Source organism: Pristis pectinata, chromosome 3 (genome assembly GCF_009764475.1).
Source record: "Pristis pectinata isolate sPriPec2 chromosome 3, sPriPec2.1.pri, whole genome shotgun sequence".
Taxonomy (NCBI): domain Eukaryota; kingdom Metazoa; phylum Chordata; class Chondrichthyes; order Rhinopristiformes; family Pristidae; genus Pristis; species Pristis pectinata.
Window position 1 is genome coordinate 9,147,784 of NC_067407.1, and position 22,500 is coordinate 9,170,283.

At 46.2% G+C, this 22,500-nt stretch overlaps 1 protein-coding gene across 4 annotated transcripts in view; it reads right to left on the reverse strand.

The window, feature by feature from the left end:
- miga1 (mitoguardin 1) overlaps window positions 1-22,500 on the reverse strand; it is a 69,858-nt gene that overhangs the window by 10,284 nt on the left and 37,074 nt on the right. For all 4 annotated transcript variants that reach the window (XM_052012815.1, XM_052012814.1, XM_052012816.1 and 1 more), the window contains 5 exons: window positions 11,872-11,993; window positions 10,044-10,116; window positions 6,791-6,877; window positions 5,088-5,186; window positions 3,692-3,826 (listed from right to left, as the gene is read on the reverse strand). In XM_052012815.1, the coding sequence (XP_051868775.1) occupies window positions 3,692-3,826; window positions 5,088-5,186; window positions 6,791-6,877; window positions 10,044-10,116; window positions 11,872-11,993 (516 nt within the window). The remainder of the gene's footprint in view (window positions 1-3,691; window positions 3,827-5,087; window positions 5,187-6,790; window positions 6,878-10,043; window positions 10,117-11,871; window positions 11,994-22,500) is intronic.

Below are 22,500 nucleotides of genomic sequence, written 5' to 3' on the forward strand. Positions count from 1 at the left end.
CAAGGCATTAGGCCCAACTAGTCCATGACAGCATTTATGGTCTGAGTGATGCTCCTCCCAACTACATTCCAACCCTAACAACATAAACTTCCATTCCTTGCACCAGCATGTATTTATACAGCTTTTCCTTAAATGCTCTCTGCTTTTCACCTCAGTCACTCATTGTGGAAGCAAGTTCCATTTACTGTGTAAGAGCGCTTCTCTCAAGATAAAATTACCTGCTGCCTCAAAGCATTTTAAGGAACTGGGAATGAACCAGTGTGACCAAGAGGGCAAACTATCCCTCGAATGTAAAACTCACTTTGGTAGGAAGAATAAAGGTGTAGACTATTTTCTAAATGGGGAGAAAATTCAGAAATCAGAGGTGCAAAGGGACTTGGGAGTCCAAGTTCAGGATTCCCTCAAGGTTAACTTGCAGGTTGAGTCAGTAGTAAAGAAGGCAAATGCAATGTTAGCATTCGTTTTGAGAGGAGGAGAATACAAAAGCAAGAATGTACTGCTGAGGCTTTATAAGGCATTGGTCAGACCACATTTGGGGTATTGTGTGCAATTTTGGGCTCTGTATTTAAGGAAGGATGTGCTGGCTGTGAAGACGGTCCAGAGGAGGTTCACAAGAATGATCCCAGGAATGACAGGCTTAACATATGAGGAGTGTTTGTTGTCTCTGGGCCCGTACAGAGGGGGAGTTCAGAGGGGGAATCTCATTGAAACCTACCAGATACTGAAAGGCCTGGATAGAATGGACACGGAGAGGATGCTTCCATTAGTAGGAGAGTCTAGGATCTGAGGGCACAGCCTCAGAATAAAGGAACATCCCTTTAGAACTGAGACGAGGAGGAATTTCTTCAGCCAGAGGGTGGTGAATCTGTGGAATTCATTGCCACAGAGGGCTGTAGAGGCCAAGTCATTGGGTGTATTTAAGGCAGAGATTGATAGGTTCTTGATTGGTAAGGGGGTTAAGGGTTATGGGGAGAAGACGGGAGAATCAGGTCGAAAAAATTAACCATGATTGAATGGCGGAGCAGAATGGCCTAATTCTGCTCCTTCTCTCTTACGGTCTTACGGTCTCACTATGGCTGGTTGGTGGTTGGAAGCTGAGAACTGACCTCATGGAGTCATAAGGAATGCTGGAAAGGTGCTGAAAATACCCTAGAAGTCTGCATTAGCCTCTCACATCCCTTCACAAGCAGATTAAGATACAAAGTCCCAAAATCACAAAATACAATGCCATGCTTTCACTGGATCCAACACTGTTAAACTCCCCCCCAAAATCATTTCCTTTCCCCTCCTTTAAAGCACTCCTTAAAACCTACCTTTGACCAAGTTTTTGGTGATCTGCCCTGATACCATTAATCTCAGTGTTAAATTTTGTTTGATAAAAGTTGCTCTGGGATATTTAACCACCACTTTTCAAGTCATTATTGTTGGCCAATAGTTATTCCCCAAGCAGCATTCCTTCGCTGGGAAGTGCCAATATAAACCAGAGAGCACCACAGAGTTCTGTGGATCCATGTGTGCACAATTCATTGAAAATGGAGAGGCAGAATGACAAAGCGGTTTTAAAAAATTATACAGGATCCCCGGCTTTTTAAACAGAGGTACAGAGCACAAGAGCAAGGAAGTCAAGATTATCCTTTACAAAACACTGGTTTGGCACAACTGGAGAATTGTATCCAGTTCTGGACACCATCCTTTAGGAATGATGTGAAGGCTTTAGAAGGCACACAGAAAGGATTTACTGAAACAAATCCAGCGATGAGAGTCTTTAGTTATCGGGAATGACGAGACTGTTACTGGAACAGAGGAGGTTGCGATGGAGGCATTTGAAATCAGGAAGGACGTAGACCTTGAGAGAAACTGTTCCCATTAGCAAAGGGGTCGATAATCAGGGGACATAAAATGAAGGTGATGGCAAAAGAACCAAAAGCGACAAGGGGACCAAGTAGTTCGGGTCTGGAGTGCACTGCCAGGGTAGCGATGAAGACATTATTGAAGCACTCAAAAGGGAGTTGGAAAAATATCTGGAAGGACTTGTAGGACCTTGGGGACAAGGCAGAAGAGTGGGACCAGCTGGATTGCTTCTAAAGAACTGGTGTAGACTCGATGGGTCAAGTGACTTCCTGTCACTCTGTAAACATCACTGAAGCAGATCATAATATCCTTCCTATGTCAAAGACCCCACCCACCCTGGACATTCTCTCTTCTCCCCTCTCCCATTGGGCAGAAGATACAAAAGCCTAAAATTACGTATCACCAGCCTCAAGGACATCTTCTATCCCACTGTTATAAGACTATTGAACGGTCCCCTAGCACATTAAGACAGACTCTTGACCTCACAATCTACCTCATTATGACTTTGCACCTTATTGTCTGCCTGCACTGCACTTTCTCGGTAACTATAACACTATTCTGCATTCTGTTATTGTTTTCCCTTATACTACCTCAATGCACTGTGTAATGAATTGATCCGTAAGAAGGGTAAACAAGTTCTTCCACTGTACTTCGGTACATGTGACAATAATAAACCAATTTACTGTGTTGCACTCAAAGGTGGCTGCAATTCCAAAGTGCTTCAAAGAGAACCTCATTGGCAGTAACGTGCTTTGTGATGAGGCTTCACATCAGTGCTCCCTTTCCTTACTCTTTTATTTGGCCCACCGCATGTATACTGACCTTCATGCCCATCTATTCTAATCCCACTTGCCTGCATTAATTCCATATCCCTCTATGCCCTGCTCCTTCAAGTACCTGTTCAGATGCTTCTAAAATGTTGTTCCTGTTCCTGCCTCCACCTCCTCCTCTTGCAGCTCATTCCAAATACCAACTACTCTTAGTACGAAAAATTTACCCCTCAGATCCCCTTTAAACCTCCTCCCTCTCACCTTAAACCTATGCCCCCTAGTTTTAGGAACCCCTACTACTGGGAACAGACTCTGCCTACCTACCCTAACTATACCTCTCAGAATTTTATATACCTCTATCACATCACTTCTCTGCCTCCTTTGCCTCAGGGAACACAGTCCCAACCTATCCCATCCTTCCTTTACAACTCAAGCGCTCCAATCTAGGAAGCATCCTTGGGAATCTTTTTTGCACCCTCTCCAGCTTCAGGACATCTTACCTGTAGCCTGATGACAAGAACTGCACACAATATCCCAAGAGTGTAACCAACGTTTTGTGCAACCGTAACATGACATCCCAACTCTTGTTCTTGGCTGATGAAGGGGAACACGCCACACACCTATTTCACCACCTGTGTACCTGTGCTGCCACTTTCAGAGAACTATGTACTTGTACCCCAAGATCTCTCTGTTCAACAACGTTCCCCAAGGCCCTGCTATTTACTGTGTCTGTCCTTCCCTGGTTTAATTTCCCAAAAATGCATCACTTTGCAACTGTCTAATTTAAATTTCATCCACCATTCCCTTGCCCACTTTCCCAGTTGATCAATATCCTGTCGTAACCTTAGACAACTTTCTTCACTGTCCACTATGCCACCAATTTTGGTGTCATCTGATTTATTCACTAAAGCAAGCAGCTACATGTAAACCCATTTACAAAATGTTCCAGAATAAGCCTCAGGCCAGTCTACTGCCAGAACTTAAATCACTGAATGGGTGTATCAGACAGTTCTCAATATCTTGCGATGTTCACAAAGTTCTTTTCTATTTGTCTCCCATTTCCTGCTTACAGTTTCCTTGAAGGAATTATTTAGCCAGCGATTGTTGACTACGTTCTGTATCGACGAAGGGGGATTCTCCAGATCCTCAAAGGAATCCATCAGGATGAAGTCCAAAACAACGTCATAGAAATTCATGTGCTTCACCTGTTGAGTTAAATGCAGTTAGAATTAACCAGTGTGTTACAGCAGAACATTTACTAATCCATGGAGACAAACATTTGATCTTAGAGCTGTGGATGCTCAATTTCACCTTCTTGGCACATGTACCAGGAACTTGTGCTATCCTGCCAGTTAAAATAATTCCCGAGGTGACTCCTCATGGAAAGACTTGGAGCTGGTTGACCAATATTAGAAATTTATCCCACAGAATACCAGACGTGATGGCTGCGTTCAGCTTGCCCACTTCTCGAGAGTATGAACCTTTCATCAAAGATTATTCCCCTTCCCTTCAACCATTTGGTTCTTAAACCAACCGGCACAACCCTAATCACAACACTGTGACCACTTTGATCACTCTGCCCTAAAATGGACTTTGTTTTTTTTGTTCTAATTGTGTTCTTTGTAAAAATTGTGTATAATTTATGTTTAATTATGTTTTCTTGTGAATGCTGCTTATCTGATGCCATGTGCCTGTGATGCTGCTGCAAGTAAGTTTTTCATTGCACCTGTGCATACTGTAATGATAATAAACTCGACTTTGACCTTGATTTCCTGATTGGGGAGGTGTGGAACAAGGGGTCACAGTGTTGGGTTCAGGGCAAGGAACTTAGGAGAGAGATGGGGAGAAATTTCTTCACTCAGGGGGTGGCGAAGCTTTGGAATTCTCTACCACGAAAGACTGTGGAGGACAAGTTGTTCAACATTTTTAAAAAGGAGATAGATAAATTTCTAGATGCAGAAGGCATGGTGGGATAAAGAGAGAGCGTGGTCTGGGAGCTAGGCCAGGATTATACATAGAGTCCAAGCACCAATTGGCCCACTCCTGCTCCTATTTCTTCTCTCCCAAAGCCCATCCCTCCTGTACACTAACCTTCCCTGAAGTCCACCCCTCCCGTACACTAACCTTCCCTCAAACACACCTCTTATATATTAACCTTCCCTCAAATCCACCTCTCATACATTAACCCTCCCTCAAAGCCCACCCCTCCTGTACATTAACCCTCTCTCAAAGCCCACCCCTCCTGTACATTAACCTTCCCTCAAACACACCTCTCATACATTAACCTTCCCTCAAAGCCCATTCTTCCACTGGTCCTGATCACCTGATTTACTTTTGTAAGAATTTACCTTTTATATACTTTTAGTACAGCACAATAAGGCCCACTACCAATTACATTTTAGATAGTGAGACACAATATTCCTCAGTTCCTTCCTCATAGCGCACCACACTACAATCTGGACTCACCCCTCGTGATGCAAGTTCCTGTTGAGTTGTATCCCAGTGGTCGGTTTGCTGCAGGAAGAACATCATCTCCTCAAAGACTTCCGCAAACCTCTTTGGATTCTAAAACATGTCACAGAGACCTTGAAATTAGTTGGCGCTGAGGAATTTTGTTTCCATCCTCTGAGGGTGCAGCAGAATTCAGTAAAGAATCTCTGAAATTTCACGAAATGACGGGAAGGATACAGTGAGGCAGATCTGAGCTTTGTGCAATGGTGTAGAACAGACAATGACAGATTACCTACTCGTTGTACATCTCCCCTTAATTTTATTTCCAATGAAATCAACAATTCATCTTTGCCCATTTTACACTCAGGGTGGACACCAAAAATATATCCCAGTGGAGGCCAGCAAGGGATTCTGGGAAGGACCCAATTGTGCAAAACCTCTGAAAAAAATCCTGACCTCTGGAGCTGTCTGTGTGGAGTTTGCATGTTCTCCCTGTGACCGCGTGGGTTTCCTCCCTTATCTCTGGTTCCCTCCCACATCTCAAAGATATGTGGGTTAGTAGGTTAACCGGTCACTGTAAGTTGCTCTTAATGCCAAGATGAGTTGTAGAATCTGGGGGGAGTTGATGGGAATGGGAGGAGAATAAAATTGAATTAGTGTAAGATTAGTGTAAATGGGTACTTGATGGACGGCATGGACTTGATGGGCCAAATGGCCCGTTTCTGTGCTGTCTGACTCTAAGGCATAAGGAAACATTCTCTACTAGCTGTAAGGCTCAAGTTTGACAAGATCCAGGACAAAGCAGTCCATCTGACTGGCTCATTCACGTGGTAGAATATGCACACTGGCGACATGGATAATGAGTTATTGTGTAATGGAAGGCTTCTGAAAGTGGGAATAGGGGATGTTGGAAATGCAGGTAATGGAATAGGAATAACTTGTAGTGTGGTCTTTGGGAAGTGAATGATGGAAGCATGGATTAAGGGAACCAGGATAATATAAACAAGAATAGTGAAAACCCAGTCAGGAGAAGAGCAGGCATTGAAAACACGAATTATGGATTCCATAAGGGTGGATAATGAGAATACCATTACAGCACTGGGAATATTACAAGAACATTAAATGGGACAGCCAGGATTGAAGGCATAGAGATAATGGAACATTAACAGTGGTTAATGCGAAACTGCAGCTGATGCAAGCATGGATAATGTGTGTGTGGTGATGCAGATAATTGAATACCATTCATGGATTAGTATGGGATTGTTGATGCTGGAACAGTAAGTGGGGGGAGCAGCATGGACAATGGGAGTGGGTCAGTGGGAATTGGAACTGGTTTATTATTGTCACTTGTACTGAGGTACAGTGAAAAACTTGTCTTGCATACCGTTCATACAGATCAATTCATTACACAGTGCATTGAGGTAGTACAAGGTAAAACAATACAGAATACAGAGTAAAGTGTCACAGCTACAGAGAAAGTGCAGTGCAGGTAGTCAATAAGGTGCAAGGTCACAACGAGGTAGATTGTGAGGTTAAGAGTTCATCTTGTCATACTAGGGAACTGAGTGTAGGCAATGGAAGTCTGGATGATGGGCTAGACCAGGTGATGGGAATCTGTACGGGAGGAATGGAGTTCTGTTTTATAACAAATCTCTTATATCAAGACAAAACATAATGACCAGAACAGAGTTGCAAGATAAAACAGCTTGAGTCCATACCTTGTGGGCTTTCATCATTATTGCAGAAAGAATCTTTTTCCCCATCTCTGCAAAATACTTTATATTTGTGGCATCAGAAAGAATTACCTGGAATCGTGGAGAAAGTCAAGTGAAACGGCCACCAAATGCACGTCTCAACCTTTTTTCAAGACGTCCCAGCTAGTCTTGTCAACATCAAGCATTGCCGTTGACGCACCACGTCCTGTTCATCCACGCCCTCTGTGCTTTTTGGCTGCTGGTTATGCATCACTGACTTTATAGTACTCACCCTTGCATTCAAATCTCTTCACAGTATTGGCCTTCCCTATCTCTGTAATCTTCTCCAGCCTTATAAACCTCTGTGCCCCTCTAATTCTGACCTCCTGCTCTACCTTAAACTTAATTGCTCTACATTCGGCACAGACTAGAAGGGCCAAATGGCCTGTTTTCTGTGCTGTAGTGTTCTATGGTTCTACCTCTGGGGGTCCTACCTTCAGCTATTGAGGCTCTGAAATCCCCTTCCTCGACCTCTGTCTGTGCTCCTCCTCCTCTCTCTCTCTCAAGAAACTCTTTCAGACTTACTCTTTGACCAAGCTTATCATTAGCCAGCTTAATAACTCTTTGTGAAGATTAGCAGCAATTCTGTTAGACAATGTTCCCATGAAGCTTCATTAAGGGTGGTTAATAAGTGGTAGCTGTTGTTGCTACTCATCAACATAGAACAGTACAGCACAGTACAGACCCTTCAGCCCACCATGCTGTGCCGACCTATATAAACCTCTTCCCTGATCAATCTAACCCTTCTCTCCTACACAGCCCATAACCCTCCATTTTCCTTACATCCACGTGCCTATCTAAGAGTCTTTTAAATGTCCCTATTGTATCAGCCCCTGACAGTGCGTTCCAGGCACCCACCACTCTCTGTGTAAAGAAAAACCTGCCTCTGACATCTCCCCTAAACTTTCTTCCTCTGACCTTAAACTGATGTTCTCTGGTATTGGCCATTGCTGCCCTGGGCAAAGGGTGCTGGCTGTCCACTCTATCTATGCCCTTCATAATCTTATACACCTCCATCAAGTCGCCTCTCATCCTGCATCGCTCCAAAGAGAAAAGCCCTAGCTCGCTCAACCTTGTTCTCCAAGACATGTTCTCCAATCCAGGCAGCATCCTGGTAAATCTCCTCTGCACCCTCTCTAAAGCTTCCATATCTTTCCTATAACGAGGTGACCTGAACAGTTTGGCACATAACGCTGGCAGCTCAAGCTCCATTCTACTCCTTGACCATATTTCCACTCCAAAAAAGTTACTGATTCTCTTAGAAAGCCAATTTCCACAGGTTTGTGGATGAAGAACCCATGTTTCTCCAGCTCTTGTAATGCAGATAACATGAAATCCCACAACTCCTTTAACATCAGGCCTACACATTGTGCTTCACTTGTTTTTATTAGCTTGGAGCTGCTTCAGCATCATGCTGAGAGAAGAACACTGCCCTTCACATCGCTGGAAAACATCCTGATATACAGTATTGCAGAAGACTAGGGAGATGTTCTGACCAACAAATCTCCTTCAATGAACACCACTTTGGTGAAATGGAAACTAGTCACTGCTCTTCAAAGTACATCACGACTGAATTCTTTAAAGAACGTCAGCTTGCTGTACCGTTGTCTCCTAGTCAGACAGCATGGTTTCAAGACTCACTCCACAACTGTTAACACATAATCCAGGCTGACACTCTAATACAGTACTGAGAATCTGCTCCACTGTCAGAAGTGTTGATCTTTAATTGAGAAGTAAGACCAAGAGAAATAAAGGACTGCAGATGATGGAATCTAGATGAAAATACGATGATGCTGGAGGAACTCAGCAGGCCAGGCAGCATCCGTGGAGAAAAGCAGGCGGTCAACGTTTTGGGTCAGGACCCTTCCTCAGGAAATGGGGAAGCCCAATATATAGGAGGGAAAAGCAGAGCAGTGATAGGTGGACAGAAGGGGGGGAGGCGGGGTGGGCTCAAGGTGGTGACAGGTCGATGCAGGTAAGAGATAGTGATAGGCAGGTGTGGGGGAGGGGGGGAGAGCAGATCCACTGGGGGATGGGTCAAAGGTAAGGAGAGAAAGGGAAAAAAAAGGTAGAAAAGAGGCTAGGAAAAGGAAGAAGAGAAGAAGCATGGTGAGGTGGGGGGGGGTGGTGTGGGGATGTGGGGTGGGGGTTACTTAAAGTGGGAGAATTCAACGTTCATGCCGTTAGGCTGCAAGGTTCCAAGATGGAAAATGAGGTGCTGTTCCTCCAGTTTGTGCTTGGAATTCTCCTGGCAGTGGAGGAGGCCGAGGACTGACATATCAGTGATAGTGTGGGAGGGGGAGTAACAGCGATCTGCATCTCCCCGTTGTCAGTCACTTCAACTGCCTGTCCTGCTGAGTTCCTCCAGCATCATCGTATTTTTCCATTCAGTAAGACCAAGCTTGGGTCTGGCTCCTTCAGGGATCTATTCAAAAACAGTAGGCGAGTTCTCCCGGGTGTCCTGGCTGTTAATTATCACTTGAGCTCCATCAAAGAAATAGGTTAGAGCTTGCTCTACTCACAGTAATGTTGGTGGGATCTGCAAAGTGGCTGCTACAATACAATAGTGACAACATTTCAAGAACAAAGTCTAATATTCTACCTTTAACTCTTAGAATCATAATCTCACAGCACAGGCTATTTGGCCCATCAGGCCTGTTCTGGCCCATTCCAACCAGGCTCATTGCCTGCCTTTTCTCTCACATCATGGCAAAAAATACATCCAACTCAGTCTGAAAGCTGTTGCTGAACCAGCTTCAGGCAAAGTGTCTCGAATTGTAACGGATTACTGGATATAAAAATATCGTCTGCCCTCCTTCCCCCTCACCACCACAGTTTTTTTGCTAATTATTTTCAGTCTGTGTCTCCTGTTTTCCCCATTCTTCCCGTCAACGAAACGCCTTTCTCCAATCTACTCTTAATATTAAAACCCTTCATAATTTTGAATGTGACGAAGCATCTCCTCAACCCCCTTTGCTCCAAGAAGAACCATCCCAGTTTCCTCATACTTGCCACATGACTTAAGTTCCTACCACCAGACCACCCCAGTATATCTCCTCTATACCCTCCCCAAGATCTTGAGATCTTTGCTACAGAGCTGGGCCCTGAATTGGACACAATGCCCCAACTGAGGTCTAACTAGTGGTTTATAAAGCATGCTACAAAGAGCGAACCACTCCTGTGTACATACCAAAAGAATGAGTTGTGGTGACGTTACCTGAAAAGCCTGACGCACACAGTGTACCTTGGCCAGAAAGTCACTGTCGCCCACACACTCCAACAACTCTGTCCTTTTGGAGAGAGAGCACAGGACCAGAAGAAATGTCAAGAACCAGACACACTCGTCAACATTTTTAGTAACAAACTGGACTGAGTTTTAGATAGATACATTAAATAAATATATTAAAGATAGATATATTAAAGTCTGTTGACAGCTGAGTGCTGAGACACTTCTGGGGGTGAGGCTCGAACTCTCCATGGTGGAACATGCTGAACTGGACCTCCCCAACCAGGAGCTGCCTTCAGGGAACGGTCTGCTGCCGTGGACATGTTCACTGAAGGGGTCCGAATGACACCTGAGGACTAATGTTCTAGTGCCCCACACCACCTGTGGTACTGCCCCACTCTCATAGAGTCATCCAGCATGGAAACATGCTCTTCGGCCCAATGCATCCATGCCGACTGTGTTGCCCAGCAAGCCAGTCCCATCTGCTCGTGTTTGGCCCATAGCCCTCGATACCTCTCCTATCCATGTATTTATCTAGATGGCTTTTAAACGTTGCTAATGTGCCCACCTCAACCACTGTTTCTGGCAGCTCGTTCCAAATACGCACCATCCTTTGTGTGAAAGCTGCGGCCCGATGTCCCTCTTAAATCTCTCGCTTCTGATCCTAAACCTATGCCTCGTTTTCAGCAGCGCCCCCCTCCCCGGGTAAAAGACTATGTGCGTTCACCCTGTCTATGCCCCTCATGATCTTATATACCTCTATCAGGTCACCCCTTGATCTCCTACATTGCAGGGAATAAAGTCCTAGTCTATGCAGCCTCTCCTTGTAACTCAGGCAACATCCTGGTAAGTCTTTTCTGCATTCATTCTAGTTTAATAATATCTTTCTTGTAACAGGGTGACCAAAACTGTGCACAATACTCTGAGTGCGGCCTCACCTGGGATCTGATCTTCACGCCTCCCCCAGGGTAATGCCCTCCCTCCAGATAATTCTCCACCTCGAGGGTAGTGTCCCTCCCCTAGAGTACTGCAGCCTCACTACCACCCCATCCCCCAGGCTACTGCCTCCGCACTTAGCTAATTCTCACCCGCTGGGGTATTACCCGTATTGAGGCTAATTCTCCCCGAGACACAAGAGACTGCAGATGCTGGAATCCGGAGCAAAAAAACAAACTGCTAGAGGAACTGTCCATTTCCCTCCACGGATGCTGCCTGACCCGCTGAGTTCCTCCAGCTCTTTGTTTAATTCATTCTCCCCCAAGGCCTCTTCTTCCCGTGAAGACTGTCCCTCCCACGTGCCAACTCACCGCACCTGGGGTTCTGTCTCTTCACCAGGTCCTGCTCTCACTCCCAGACTACACCAGCCTTCTGTTTCCACCCACTCCCGCCCCTGCCGGATTCCTAACCTCACCCAGAGAATTGCCCCTCCCCGGGCTCACTCCTCCGCTGGCCTTCTACCCTTTCCCCGGAGTACTGCCCCTATGCCGGTGGGGACATATTTGCTTGAACTACCCTCTTCCATCTTCCATGCCTTGCCATCTTCGGCAGCGAATCTTAGGCACTGCTCCTCTGTGGCCCCTCCACATTGCCAGTTTCCAATCCCCACCCCTCCGAGCCCTCAGTGCCTGCTCTGCACCGTCAGGTACGCTAGCCTCCTCGGGGAGAAACTGGCCTCCGATCGCTGGCACTAACCGCCAGGGCTCGTTGGCTCTTGATCAACAAAATGGAAGACAACCCAAGGGAGGCGAGTTCAAATGGCCACCAATACTTTTGCACCTGCTTAGCACCAGAGACCAAAGACAAACTCCTCCGCAATTACCTCAGGACGCGGCAGAACACCTTCCCATCTTCCGCCAGGTGCATTGCTTCCTCGTAAAGGGGCAGGTGACACCACGACCCCAAGCCATAGGCACTGCCTCGATGGTCCCTGTGTTCAGTCAGCTGTTGGGAACGTCGGAAGAAAAAGGTAAACCATTAGTCTCACCTCGACGGGTCGTGGGACAAACCAGAATGAGAAGGCTTTGGCCACAACTCAGTTGATCTTTGGTTACTCTTTTGCAGGAAAGACGTCATTAAGCTGGAAATAGTGTAAAGATTTATGAGAACATTACTAGGACTCGAGGGCCTGGGTTATTGGGAGCAGTTGAACGGACTAGGATTTTATTCCTTGGAGTGTAGGAAATTGACGTTACAGAGGTGTATAAAATCATGAAGGGCACAGACAGGGTGAATGCACACAGTCTTTTTCCCAGGGAAAGGGAACCAAAAACTAGAGGGCATACCTGTAGGTTTAAGGTGAGACAGGAAAGATTTAAAAAGGACCTGAGGAGCAATTTTTTCCACGCAGAGGGTGGTGCGTATGTGGAAGGAGCTGCCAGAGATAGTTGAGGCAGGTACCATAACAACATTTAAAAGGTACTTGGACGGGTACACGAATAGGAAAGGTTTAGAGGGATATAGGCCAAATGCAGGCAAACAGGACTAGTTTGGTGAGCACCTTGGTCGGCATGGATGAGTTGGGCCAAAGGGCCTGTTTCTGTGCTGTATAACTATATCACAGCCCCAAATGTAGATATTAAATTGCGGCCCGTTACAGGTCGTCCCAAGTGATGAACACTTGACTTACAGACACCCCTACATACGATCGAGCTCCCATATTATTACATTCAAAAGTCTAACGTACGCTCCCACAAACAGCAGAACTAGTTTCCTCTCTCTCCACCTTCAGTAATTGTTCTTTCTTGTTAGTCTTCTGTACTTTTGATGCCACTCAATACAATACTGTGGAGGAACGGTTACTGTATCGAGTAACTTTTATGTTATTTTCTGACTTAAGGACAAAATCAACTGGTGGTGTAATCGATGGATAACTTTACTAGTAGTTCAGTAGACTGTGGACTGATAATCCAACAGTTCCAATCCCACTGAGGCAGACTGAGAATCTAAATTCACATGATAGCAGGAGAAGTAGAAGCTCAATTATTGTTAAAAATTCCAAATTATTCAATCACATCTTTCAGTGTGAAACCCCCAACCTGGATTGGCCTTCAGTGTCCCTTCAGTGGGTGGCTGTCGTCAATCATTGAAACAAAAACAGAAAATGCTCAGTGGGTCAGGCAGCATCAATGGGGAGAGAAACGGTCAATGTTTCAGGTCAAGGTCCTTTATCAGACTGGAAAATTGCGAAGACAAGAGAATTTAAAGCTGCAGAGAGGACTAGGTGGAGAGGTATTGGGAATGTGGGGAGAACAAAATGGGATCAGTGTAAATGGGTGCATGGTCGATGCAGACCTGCTGGGCTCAAAGACCTGTTTCTGTCCTATACCTCTCTCGTTCTAGGGCAGGGAACATCTGTGAGAGGGAGCAGGTTAAAGTCGTCAGGGTAAAAAAAACCTTAAAAACCTACAGTTTGAACAAAATGATACAGAAACATTTAGAAAGAGGACAAATCACACCTGTGGAAAAATAAGTTAAACTCAACATAAAGACATGAGGGCTGTAACGTGCCTGGTTGACAGATAATGCTGGTCCTGGAACTAATGCTGGGCAATGTTGGAGTCACACAAGAGGTCAAGGGCAGAAGTCAGAGTGGGACGGAGAATTAAAGTGTCAGGCAACTAGAAGCTCAGGATTGTCCTTGTGTTCTGCAAAGCTGCTGAAGTTGCCAACACAGCCAATCAGTTTCATGCAACTGTTACAAAGATTTGGTTCAAGAAGGTAGCTGTGCTCGTGGAACCAGCAATGGCAGTAAACACCACCCAGCTATGACCGAGTGAGATCACAGGTGGACCTCACTCATATCTGGCATATCTACCCTGTCAAAATGTTTCAATGAGATCACCTCTCATTCTTCTAAAGTCTGGAGAAGACAGGCCTGGTTTTCACAGTTTTTCCTTGTGGGACAACCCCTCCCCACCAGTGGCAGCCCCATTCCAAGAATAAACTGGCAATAAACGCAGCCTTGTCAGGGGCATCAAATAAAACTTGAGTCTGCGGGGGGGACGGAGGGGGCACAGTAGGTAGAGCTGCTGCCTCGCAGCTCTAGTGACATGGGTTCAATCCTGACCTCAGGTACCGTCTGTGTGGAGTTTGCATGTTCTCCCTGAGACCGCAGAGGTTTTCCCCCCAGGGTGCTCCAGTTTCCTCCTGGTGGTTGGTTAACTGCTACTGTAAGTTGCCCGAGTGCTAGTGGGTGGGAGCAGAGGCACGTAGGCGTTGATGAGCATGTGAGGGAGTACAGGTTATAGGGAAGTAATAGGGCGAATGGGGCTGATGGGATTGCTCCGAGAACCAGCATGGACTCAATGGGCCTCCCCAAATTGAGAACACCTGACTTGTGTACAACCCGTCCATACGAACGAGTGCCTAGGAGACTGGTGGGATGGATTTACTGGCTCAGACATCTTCTGCTGTGTGGGAACTCGGTTTGAGGCAATGTCTGAATGGTTGAGTTAAACGTCCCTGTTTAACTACACGTTGTCCTTGGTTGACCTATGTTTTTATTTAAATATATTGCCAGGCGGCTATATTTTCCAACTTCTTACAAACGGTTCTCAGGAACAGAACCCTCCACACCACCAGAAGTATTTACAGGAGGCGCTGCCTCAAGAAGGCAACATTCATCACCAAAGATCCCCACCATCCGGGCCATGCCAGCTTCTCGCAACTACCGTCAGGCAGGCGGTACAGAAGCCTGAAGTCCCACACCACCAGGTTGAAGAACAGCTACTTCCCTTCAACCATTTGATTCTTGAACCAACCGGCAAAACCCTAATCACTGCAGTTCAACAGCACTATGACCACTTTGCACTAAAATGGACATTGTTCTTTTTTTCATTTTATTGTGTTCTTCTTGTAAAAATTGCATATAATTTATGTTTAATTATGTTTTTCCTGTGAATGCTGCTTCTGATGCTATGTGCCTGTGATGTTGCTGCAAGTAAGTTTTTCATTGCATCTGTGCATGCATGTACTGATGCATATGACAATAAACTTGACTTTGACCCAGGAGGAACCTGTCTGAATACAAGTCAGAGAACCAGGGTAAGGATTTGTTAGCTGGAGTATTGTTCACTTTTTTAAAAAATATCAGAAATATTAGTCATACAATATAGCTTTTTGTACAATATTCGGATATATCTTAAAAAATAAAAATACGCGCATATTCTGCTCACATTTAAATACAGTGGACTCAAATAACTCAGGAGACCATTTTGCCCACCATGTCAGTACAGTGAGGCAGCCATCCTATTAGTCCTAACACTCTGCTTTTATCCCCACTGTCCAGCAGATCTTTCCTTAATTCTTCATCTGCCTTCCTTTAGAGAGGCAGTATCAAATCTACTTCAATTTTTCAGGCAACACATTCCATCCCCTAACAACAATGGAAACTTATTTATTAGTCTGCTTTGTCAAGATAGATTGCCTTGGCCTTTCTTTTTAATGGATTTATTTTTCTGCAGTAATAACAGGAACTGTACTGAAAGTTCTGTCTGTGCCTCTGATTAATTGGATGTAAACGCCAGCTCACTGATTTGAGCTCCAAGTTACGATTACACAACTCCTCTTTCTCAACCTTAAAGTGGTTGTACTTGACGCAAGTCTTCTTGCAAGAAACAAGACAGACTGTGGGTAATTTACTTCTGATTACTTGTAAAATGTGGGAGATTCGAACCGAGGCATGTCAGAAAGAGACCACTTTTCCCAGAAAGGGGTGGTGTGTGTGTGTGTGTGTGTGTGTGTGTGTGTGTGTGTGTGTGCGTGCGTGCGTGCGTGCGTGTGTGTGTGTGTGTGAGATTTTCTTATTAAAGCACTGCTCGACCAATAGTCGTCGGACTCCTGGAACAATAAACTCCAGTGTGACAGCTGGAATGTGTTGGCCAGCAAATTTGACCTCTTCCCTTCATCATCTAGACCCAGTTCCTGTCTCATCTTAACTATGGCAAGATAAGATGAAGCACATAGTATTTACAGTGGAGATACAGCCACTCAAGTCCTGCTCATACTCCACCGCATTACGGACAGGCCACTCATGTGTGCCTTGAGGCTTGTAGAGGACTGACTGAATGAAAATATTGATTTTATTCAATCAGCAAAGGCTTCACAATCAACGAAATCCTTTGGAAGTGTAATTACTGTCATAGGGCTGGGAGATGCATTACCCAACCTGCAGACAGCCACGTCCCACTAATGTTAGAGTGATAAGTAACCAGGTAATTGTGATTGGATGTAATTTTAATGAGCAGTGATATCAGACAAGGGACCAATATTGGCCAGGACACTAAGACGTCTCGCTTGGAGACACAAGAGACTGCAGATGCTGGAATCGGGAGCAACACAGAAAATGCTGGAGGAACTCAGTGGGTCAGGCAGCATCTGTGGAGGGAAATGGACAGTCGACGTTTTGGGTCGAGACCCTTCAACTGGACTGAAAGATCGAGGGGAGATGGCCAGTATAAAGAGGTGGAGGGAAGGGCTGGAGCAAGAGCTGGCAGGTGATAGGTGGATCCAGGTGAGGGTTATGGGCAAATGGTGGGGGGGGGGGAAGAGTGGGAATGATATCAGAGGCTGGAAGGTGATAGGCTGAAGTGACAAAGGGCTGAAGATGATGGAATCTGACAGGAGAGGAAGGTGGAGCGTGGGGGGTGGGGGGTGGAGACCAGACAGTACCAGTGGGGGAGGAGAACCAGTGGGAGGAATGTGTGGGTGATGGGCAGATGGAGAGAGCAGAGGGGAAAGAGACAGGGTGATGGGGCCAGGTGGATCAGGAGGTGAGGAAGAAGGGACAGATGGGGAGCTGCCACCTGCAGTTGGAGAATTCAAAGTTCATACCGTCAGGTTGTAGGTGGGATACGAGGTGCTGTTTCTCTAGTTTGCATTCAGCCTCAACTCGGCAGTGGAGCAGGCCAAGGACAGACATCTCGGGAGTGGGAATGGGATGAGAATTGAAATGACTGGCAACCCGGAGACCCAGAAGGCCATGGCGGATGGAGCAAAGGTGCTCAGTGAAGCAGACGCCCAGTCTGCATCCAGTTTCACCGACATAGAGGAGGCCACAATGGGAGGACCTGTTCACATGCAAACCCCAGGGGGTGTGCATGTGAAAGAATGCTTCAGCTGGAAGGGCTGTTTAGGTCCCTGGATGACGATGAGGGAGGAGGTGTAGGGGCAGGTGTTACACCTCCTGCAGTTACAGGCGAGAGTGCCTAGGGAGGGGAGTCATGGAGTGTGATCCCTGCAGAAAGCAGGAACGGAAGGGAAGAATGTAGTTGGTGGTGGGACTGATTGTTTGAAAGAGTGTCATAGGATGTTCTATATCCAGAGGGAGGTTGAGCAGGTTGGGACTTTTTTCACCGGAGCGTAGGAGAATGAGGGCTGATCTTATAGGGGTGTATAAAATCATGAGGGGCATTGATAGGGTGAATGTGTACAGTCTTTCTCCCCAGGGTTGGAGAATCAAGAACTAGAGGGCATAGGTTTAAGGTGAGCGGGGAAAGATTTAATAGGAACCTGAAGGGCAACTTCTTCACCCGGAGGGTGGTCAGTATATGGAATGAGCTGCCAGAGGAAGTAGTTGAGGCAGGTACATTAACAATATTTATAAGGTACTTAGACAAGTACATGGATAGGAAAGGTTTAGAGGGGTAAGATAAGATAAAATAACTTTTAGTCACACGTACGTTGAAACACACAGCATCTTTTTTGCGTAGTGTGTTCTGGGGACAGCCCGCAAGTGTCGCCACACTTCCGGCGCCAACATAGCACGCCCACAACTTCCTAACCTGTATGTCTTTGGAATGTGGGAGGAAACCAGAGCACCCGCAGGAAACCCACGCAGACACGGGGAGAACGTACAAACTCCTTACAGACAGCGGCGGGAATTGAACCCAGGTCGCTGGCGCTGTAATATTTCACCGTGTCTGCCCAAACTCTGACAAATGGGACTAGCTTCGGTGAGAATGTTGGTCGGCATAGACCAGTTGGGTCGAAGGGCCTGTTTCCGTGCTGTATGACTCTGTGACACTGAGAGGGGGACTCGTTTAATCTCTCTTTGGAAAGGCAGCATCTTCTGATAATGTAGCAAAACCCCCCTCCCCCCAGCTCTCCTCTGGTCTAAATTTTGCTCTCAAGTGGGATTTGACCCTGTGACCTCCTGAAAGGCTAGAACACTGCCCAGAAGCTCCTGGTTACTGGGAGTTACTGGGATGGCATGCTGCACCACTCTGTGTTGCTGCCCTGTCTCGCAGTGTTGTACAGCTTGCACTTTTGGAGGGTTATTTTAAGAGCTCAGCCTCCGGGCTGTGCTTGCAGCTGGATATTTAAGGCCTGTGGCAACAGCGTGAGACTGGCAGCTGCAGGTCAGCTCCACGACTCACTGCAACCCCAACTGTCCAGCCAATCAGAAGTTATGCGTCAGGATTGACTGACAGAAAGGCTGAAACGCCAAGCAGCCCGAGGCTGCCTCTGGGGAGTCACAGAGTAACACAGCACGGAAACAGGCCCTTTGGCCCAACTCATCCATGCCGACCCTAGTGCCCACCAAGCTAGACCCATCTGCCCGCATTTTAGTGTAGCAGTTAGCACAACGCTTTATAGCACCAGCGACCTGGGTTCAAATCCAGCCAGTCTGTAAGGAGTTTGTACATTCTCCGCATGTCTGCGTGGGTTTCCTCCGGGTGCTCCGGTTTCCTCCCACATTCCAAAGACGTACAGGTTAGGAAGTTGTGGGCGTGCTATGTTGGCGCTGGAAGCGTGGCGACACTTGCGGGCTGTCCCCAGAACACTCTATGCAAAAGATGCATTTCACTGTCTGTTTCGATGTACATGTGACTAATAAAGGTATCTTATCTCCATATCCTTGAAAGAGGCATCACAGGTAGATAGGGTCGTAAAGAGAGCTTTTCACACTCGGGCCTTCATAAATCAGGGCACTGAGTACAGGAGTTGGGATGTTACGTGGAAGTTGTACAAGATGTTGGTGAGGCCAAATTTAGAGTAAGGTGTGCAGTTCTGGTCACCCACCTACAGGAAAGATATCAGTAAGCTTGAAAGAGTGCAGGGAAAATTTACACAGATGTTGCCAGGACTTTTCCTCAAGTTGATAGGTTGAACAAGTTAGGACTTTATTCCCTGGAGCGCAGGAGAATGAGGGGTATAGACAGGGTGAATGCATGCAGGCTTTTTCCCCTCAGGTTGGGTGAGACGAGAACTAGAGGTCATGGGTTTAGAGTGAAATACTTAAGGGGAATCTGAGGGGGAACTACTTCACTCAGAGGGTGGTGCGAGTGTGGAACAAGCTGCCAGCGGAAGTGGTGAATGCAGGTTCAATTGTAACATTTAAGAGAAGTTTGGATAGGTACATGGATGAGAGAGGTATGGAGGGATATGGTCCGGGTGCAGGTAGATGGGACTCGGCAGAAAACCAGGCTGGCATGGACTAGATGGGCCGAAGAGCCTACTTCTGTGCTGTAGTGCTCTATGACCCATATCCCTCAAATCCTTTCCCATCCATGTACTCAGCCAAATGTTTTTTTTAAAATGTTGTTACTGTACCTGCCTCAACTACTTCCTCTGGCAGCTCGTTCCAGAAACGCACCAACCTCAGTGTGAAGAAGTTGCCCCTCAAGTCCTTTAAATCTTTCACCTCTCACCTTCAACCTATGCCCTCCAGTTTTTAGTTTCCCTTCCCTGGGGGAAAAAAGACTGAGTGCGTTCACCCGATCTATACCCCTCATGATTGTATACACCTCTGTAACGTCACCGTTCAATCTCCAATATTCTAAGTTCCTATGTGCCACATGAATGATAGAGAAATGGAGGGCTATGTGGGAGGGAAGGGTTAGATAGATCTTAGAGCAGGATAAAATGTCGGCACAACATCATCGGCTGAAGGGCCTGTACTGTGCTGTAGTGTTCTATGTTCTATGAATAAAGTCAAAGCCTGCCCAAGCTCTCCCTATAACTCAGGCCCTCGAGTCCTGGCAGCATCCTCGTTCTGGACCCTCTGCCTTCTGGAGCAAGACTGAGACACAACTCCAGCGTTATGCTGGTGTGAAGCAGGAATCCTTCATCTGACTCTGGCAATGCAAGAGAACGGGAAGCAGTGGGTAGAAATTCATCTGCAGCTGAACTGCCAGGTTCACATCCTGCTCATTATTAGAAGTAAGGGGAGCATAGTGAGCTGCTGTCTCACAGCTCCAGAGACCTTGGTTCAATCCTGACCTCCGGTGCTGTCTGGGTGGAGTCTGCACATTCTCCCTATGGCTGTGTGGGTTTCCACCAGATGCTCTGGTTTCCTCCTACATTCTGGTAAGCATATTGGGCACTCTAAATTGCCCCTGGTGTGTAGGTTGGTAATAGAACCTTGGAGGGAGTTGATGGAAATGTGAGAATAGATTACGTGGAAAATTAATTGGGGAATGGGATTGTGATCTAGCATGGACACGATGGGCCGATATGTCCTCCTATGTTATAAATTATGTAAATCATAACTGCCTGTTTACTATTGCACAAGGCCTTCTTATGCCATGGGGTTTAGGAATGCCGGCATTTGTCATAAAGAGACACGGCTTCCTCCACCAAATCCGTACCATCAACAACTTATCTACATTAATCCCAGAGTCATCCCATTTTTATTTATTCTCCTCACATTCCCATTAACTCCCACCAGATCCACCACTGACCCGATACACTAGGGGCAATTTACAGTAACCAATCAGTTCACACGTCTTTGAGATGTGGGAGGGAACCCGAGCTCTCTGAGGAAACCAAGTTACAGGGAGAACGTGCAAACTCCACAGAGACAGCACCCAAGGTCAGGATTGAACTCAGGTCTCTGGTGCTGAGAGGCAGCGGCTCTACCAGCTCCATCACTGTGCTGCCTGTGTGTCAAATTAAGTCTTGCTCCAAGTCAGCAGGCTGTGGGTTCAAGCCTCAATCCAAACCGGAAGGAATAGGCAGGTTGACATATGAAGGTAAAGTTGGGCAGGCTGTGCATGCATCTTACAAGAGGAAGAAGGGACTTCATTGAAGTATGTAAGATCCTGAGAGGTATTAACAGGTTGGATATGGAGAGAATGTTTCTTCTTCTGGAAGGCAGAGGTAGATAGATTTAAAGGCAGGGATTTAATTTCTTTATAAAAGATAGACAGGCAGAGGTAGACAGGCAGATTTAAGATAGGTTGTTAAAGAGGTAGATAGGCAAAGGTAGATAGATTTAAGGCAGAGATATAATTTCTTTTTAAGGCAGAGGTAGATAGATTGTTGAGAGGTTCCTAGAGGTCAGTGGGAATACAAAGTTAGGTTACAACATGGCCAGCCATGAACTTATTGAATGTTGGACCAAGCTTGTGGGGCCAGATAACCTATCCAGCTCCTGATAAATATCTATTTGTCTTCAGAGGCTTGTGCACAAGAACCTTGGCACGCTGCACCTTCTGGATCAGATGTTAAACCAAAGCCCCACCCACTCTTAGATAGTGCTGTAGAATACTCTATATTTATCTCAAAGGAAGGCAGGGTAAGATGCCCCTGGTGGACTGGCCAATAGTTATCCCTTCATTCAGCATCCTTACAGAGAAATCAGTACCTTGCTTATTGCGAGACCTTGCTGTGCTTAAATAGGCTACATTTCCCTGAATTAAACCAGTTATATTCCTTTAAAGCAATTCATTGACTATAAAATGCTTTAAAGGTTGGGAGGCTGTGATTGGCACAAATCTCTCTTTCAAACACTGTAACAAGCTAAATTTCAGTGGCAGCATTGAGATCAGATGTTGGACTCACCTGGAGGGGAGGAAGAAATCATCGGGGTAGCACTTGGGCAGATCAAGTCATCGGGGGAGGTGCAGGCTGGAGATCGGTGAGGCTTGTGATCAGTGTGGGGTGAGGCCAGAGCATGAAAGTAAGCGATTTGCTTCTCTGGCTGGTGTCCTGTCCGGTGTCACTGGGAAGGTTACATTTTCCCCACAGGTGCCCTGCAGTGTGGCATCATCCACCAGGAGTTCGAGTGAGTGAACAGTGCTGTAGTTTCACCTTGACTGCGTTTGGTTTGCTGCAGTGATGGGCTGCCACCCTATCCATTGCCTCTCCCACTTATTCCAACAATCTGCCAATAGAAGCTGTCCTTAAGCCTGGTGGTACAGCTTCTACCCCACTGTGATAAGACTATTGAACAGTTCCCTTATACGATGAGATGGACTTATACCTCACAATCTACCTTGTTGTGACCTTGCACCTTATTGCACTGCACTTTCTCTGTAGCTGTGACACTTTACTCTGTACTGTTATGGTTTTTACCTGTACTACCTCAATGCACTCTGTACTGACTCAACGTAACTGCACTGTGTAATGAATTGACCTGTACGATCGGTATGCAAGACTAATTTTTCACTGTACCTTGGTACAAGTGACAATAATAAACCAATAGCTACCATCCACACCTGATCTG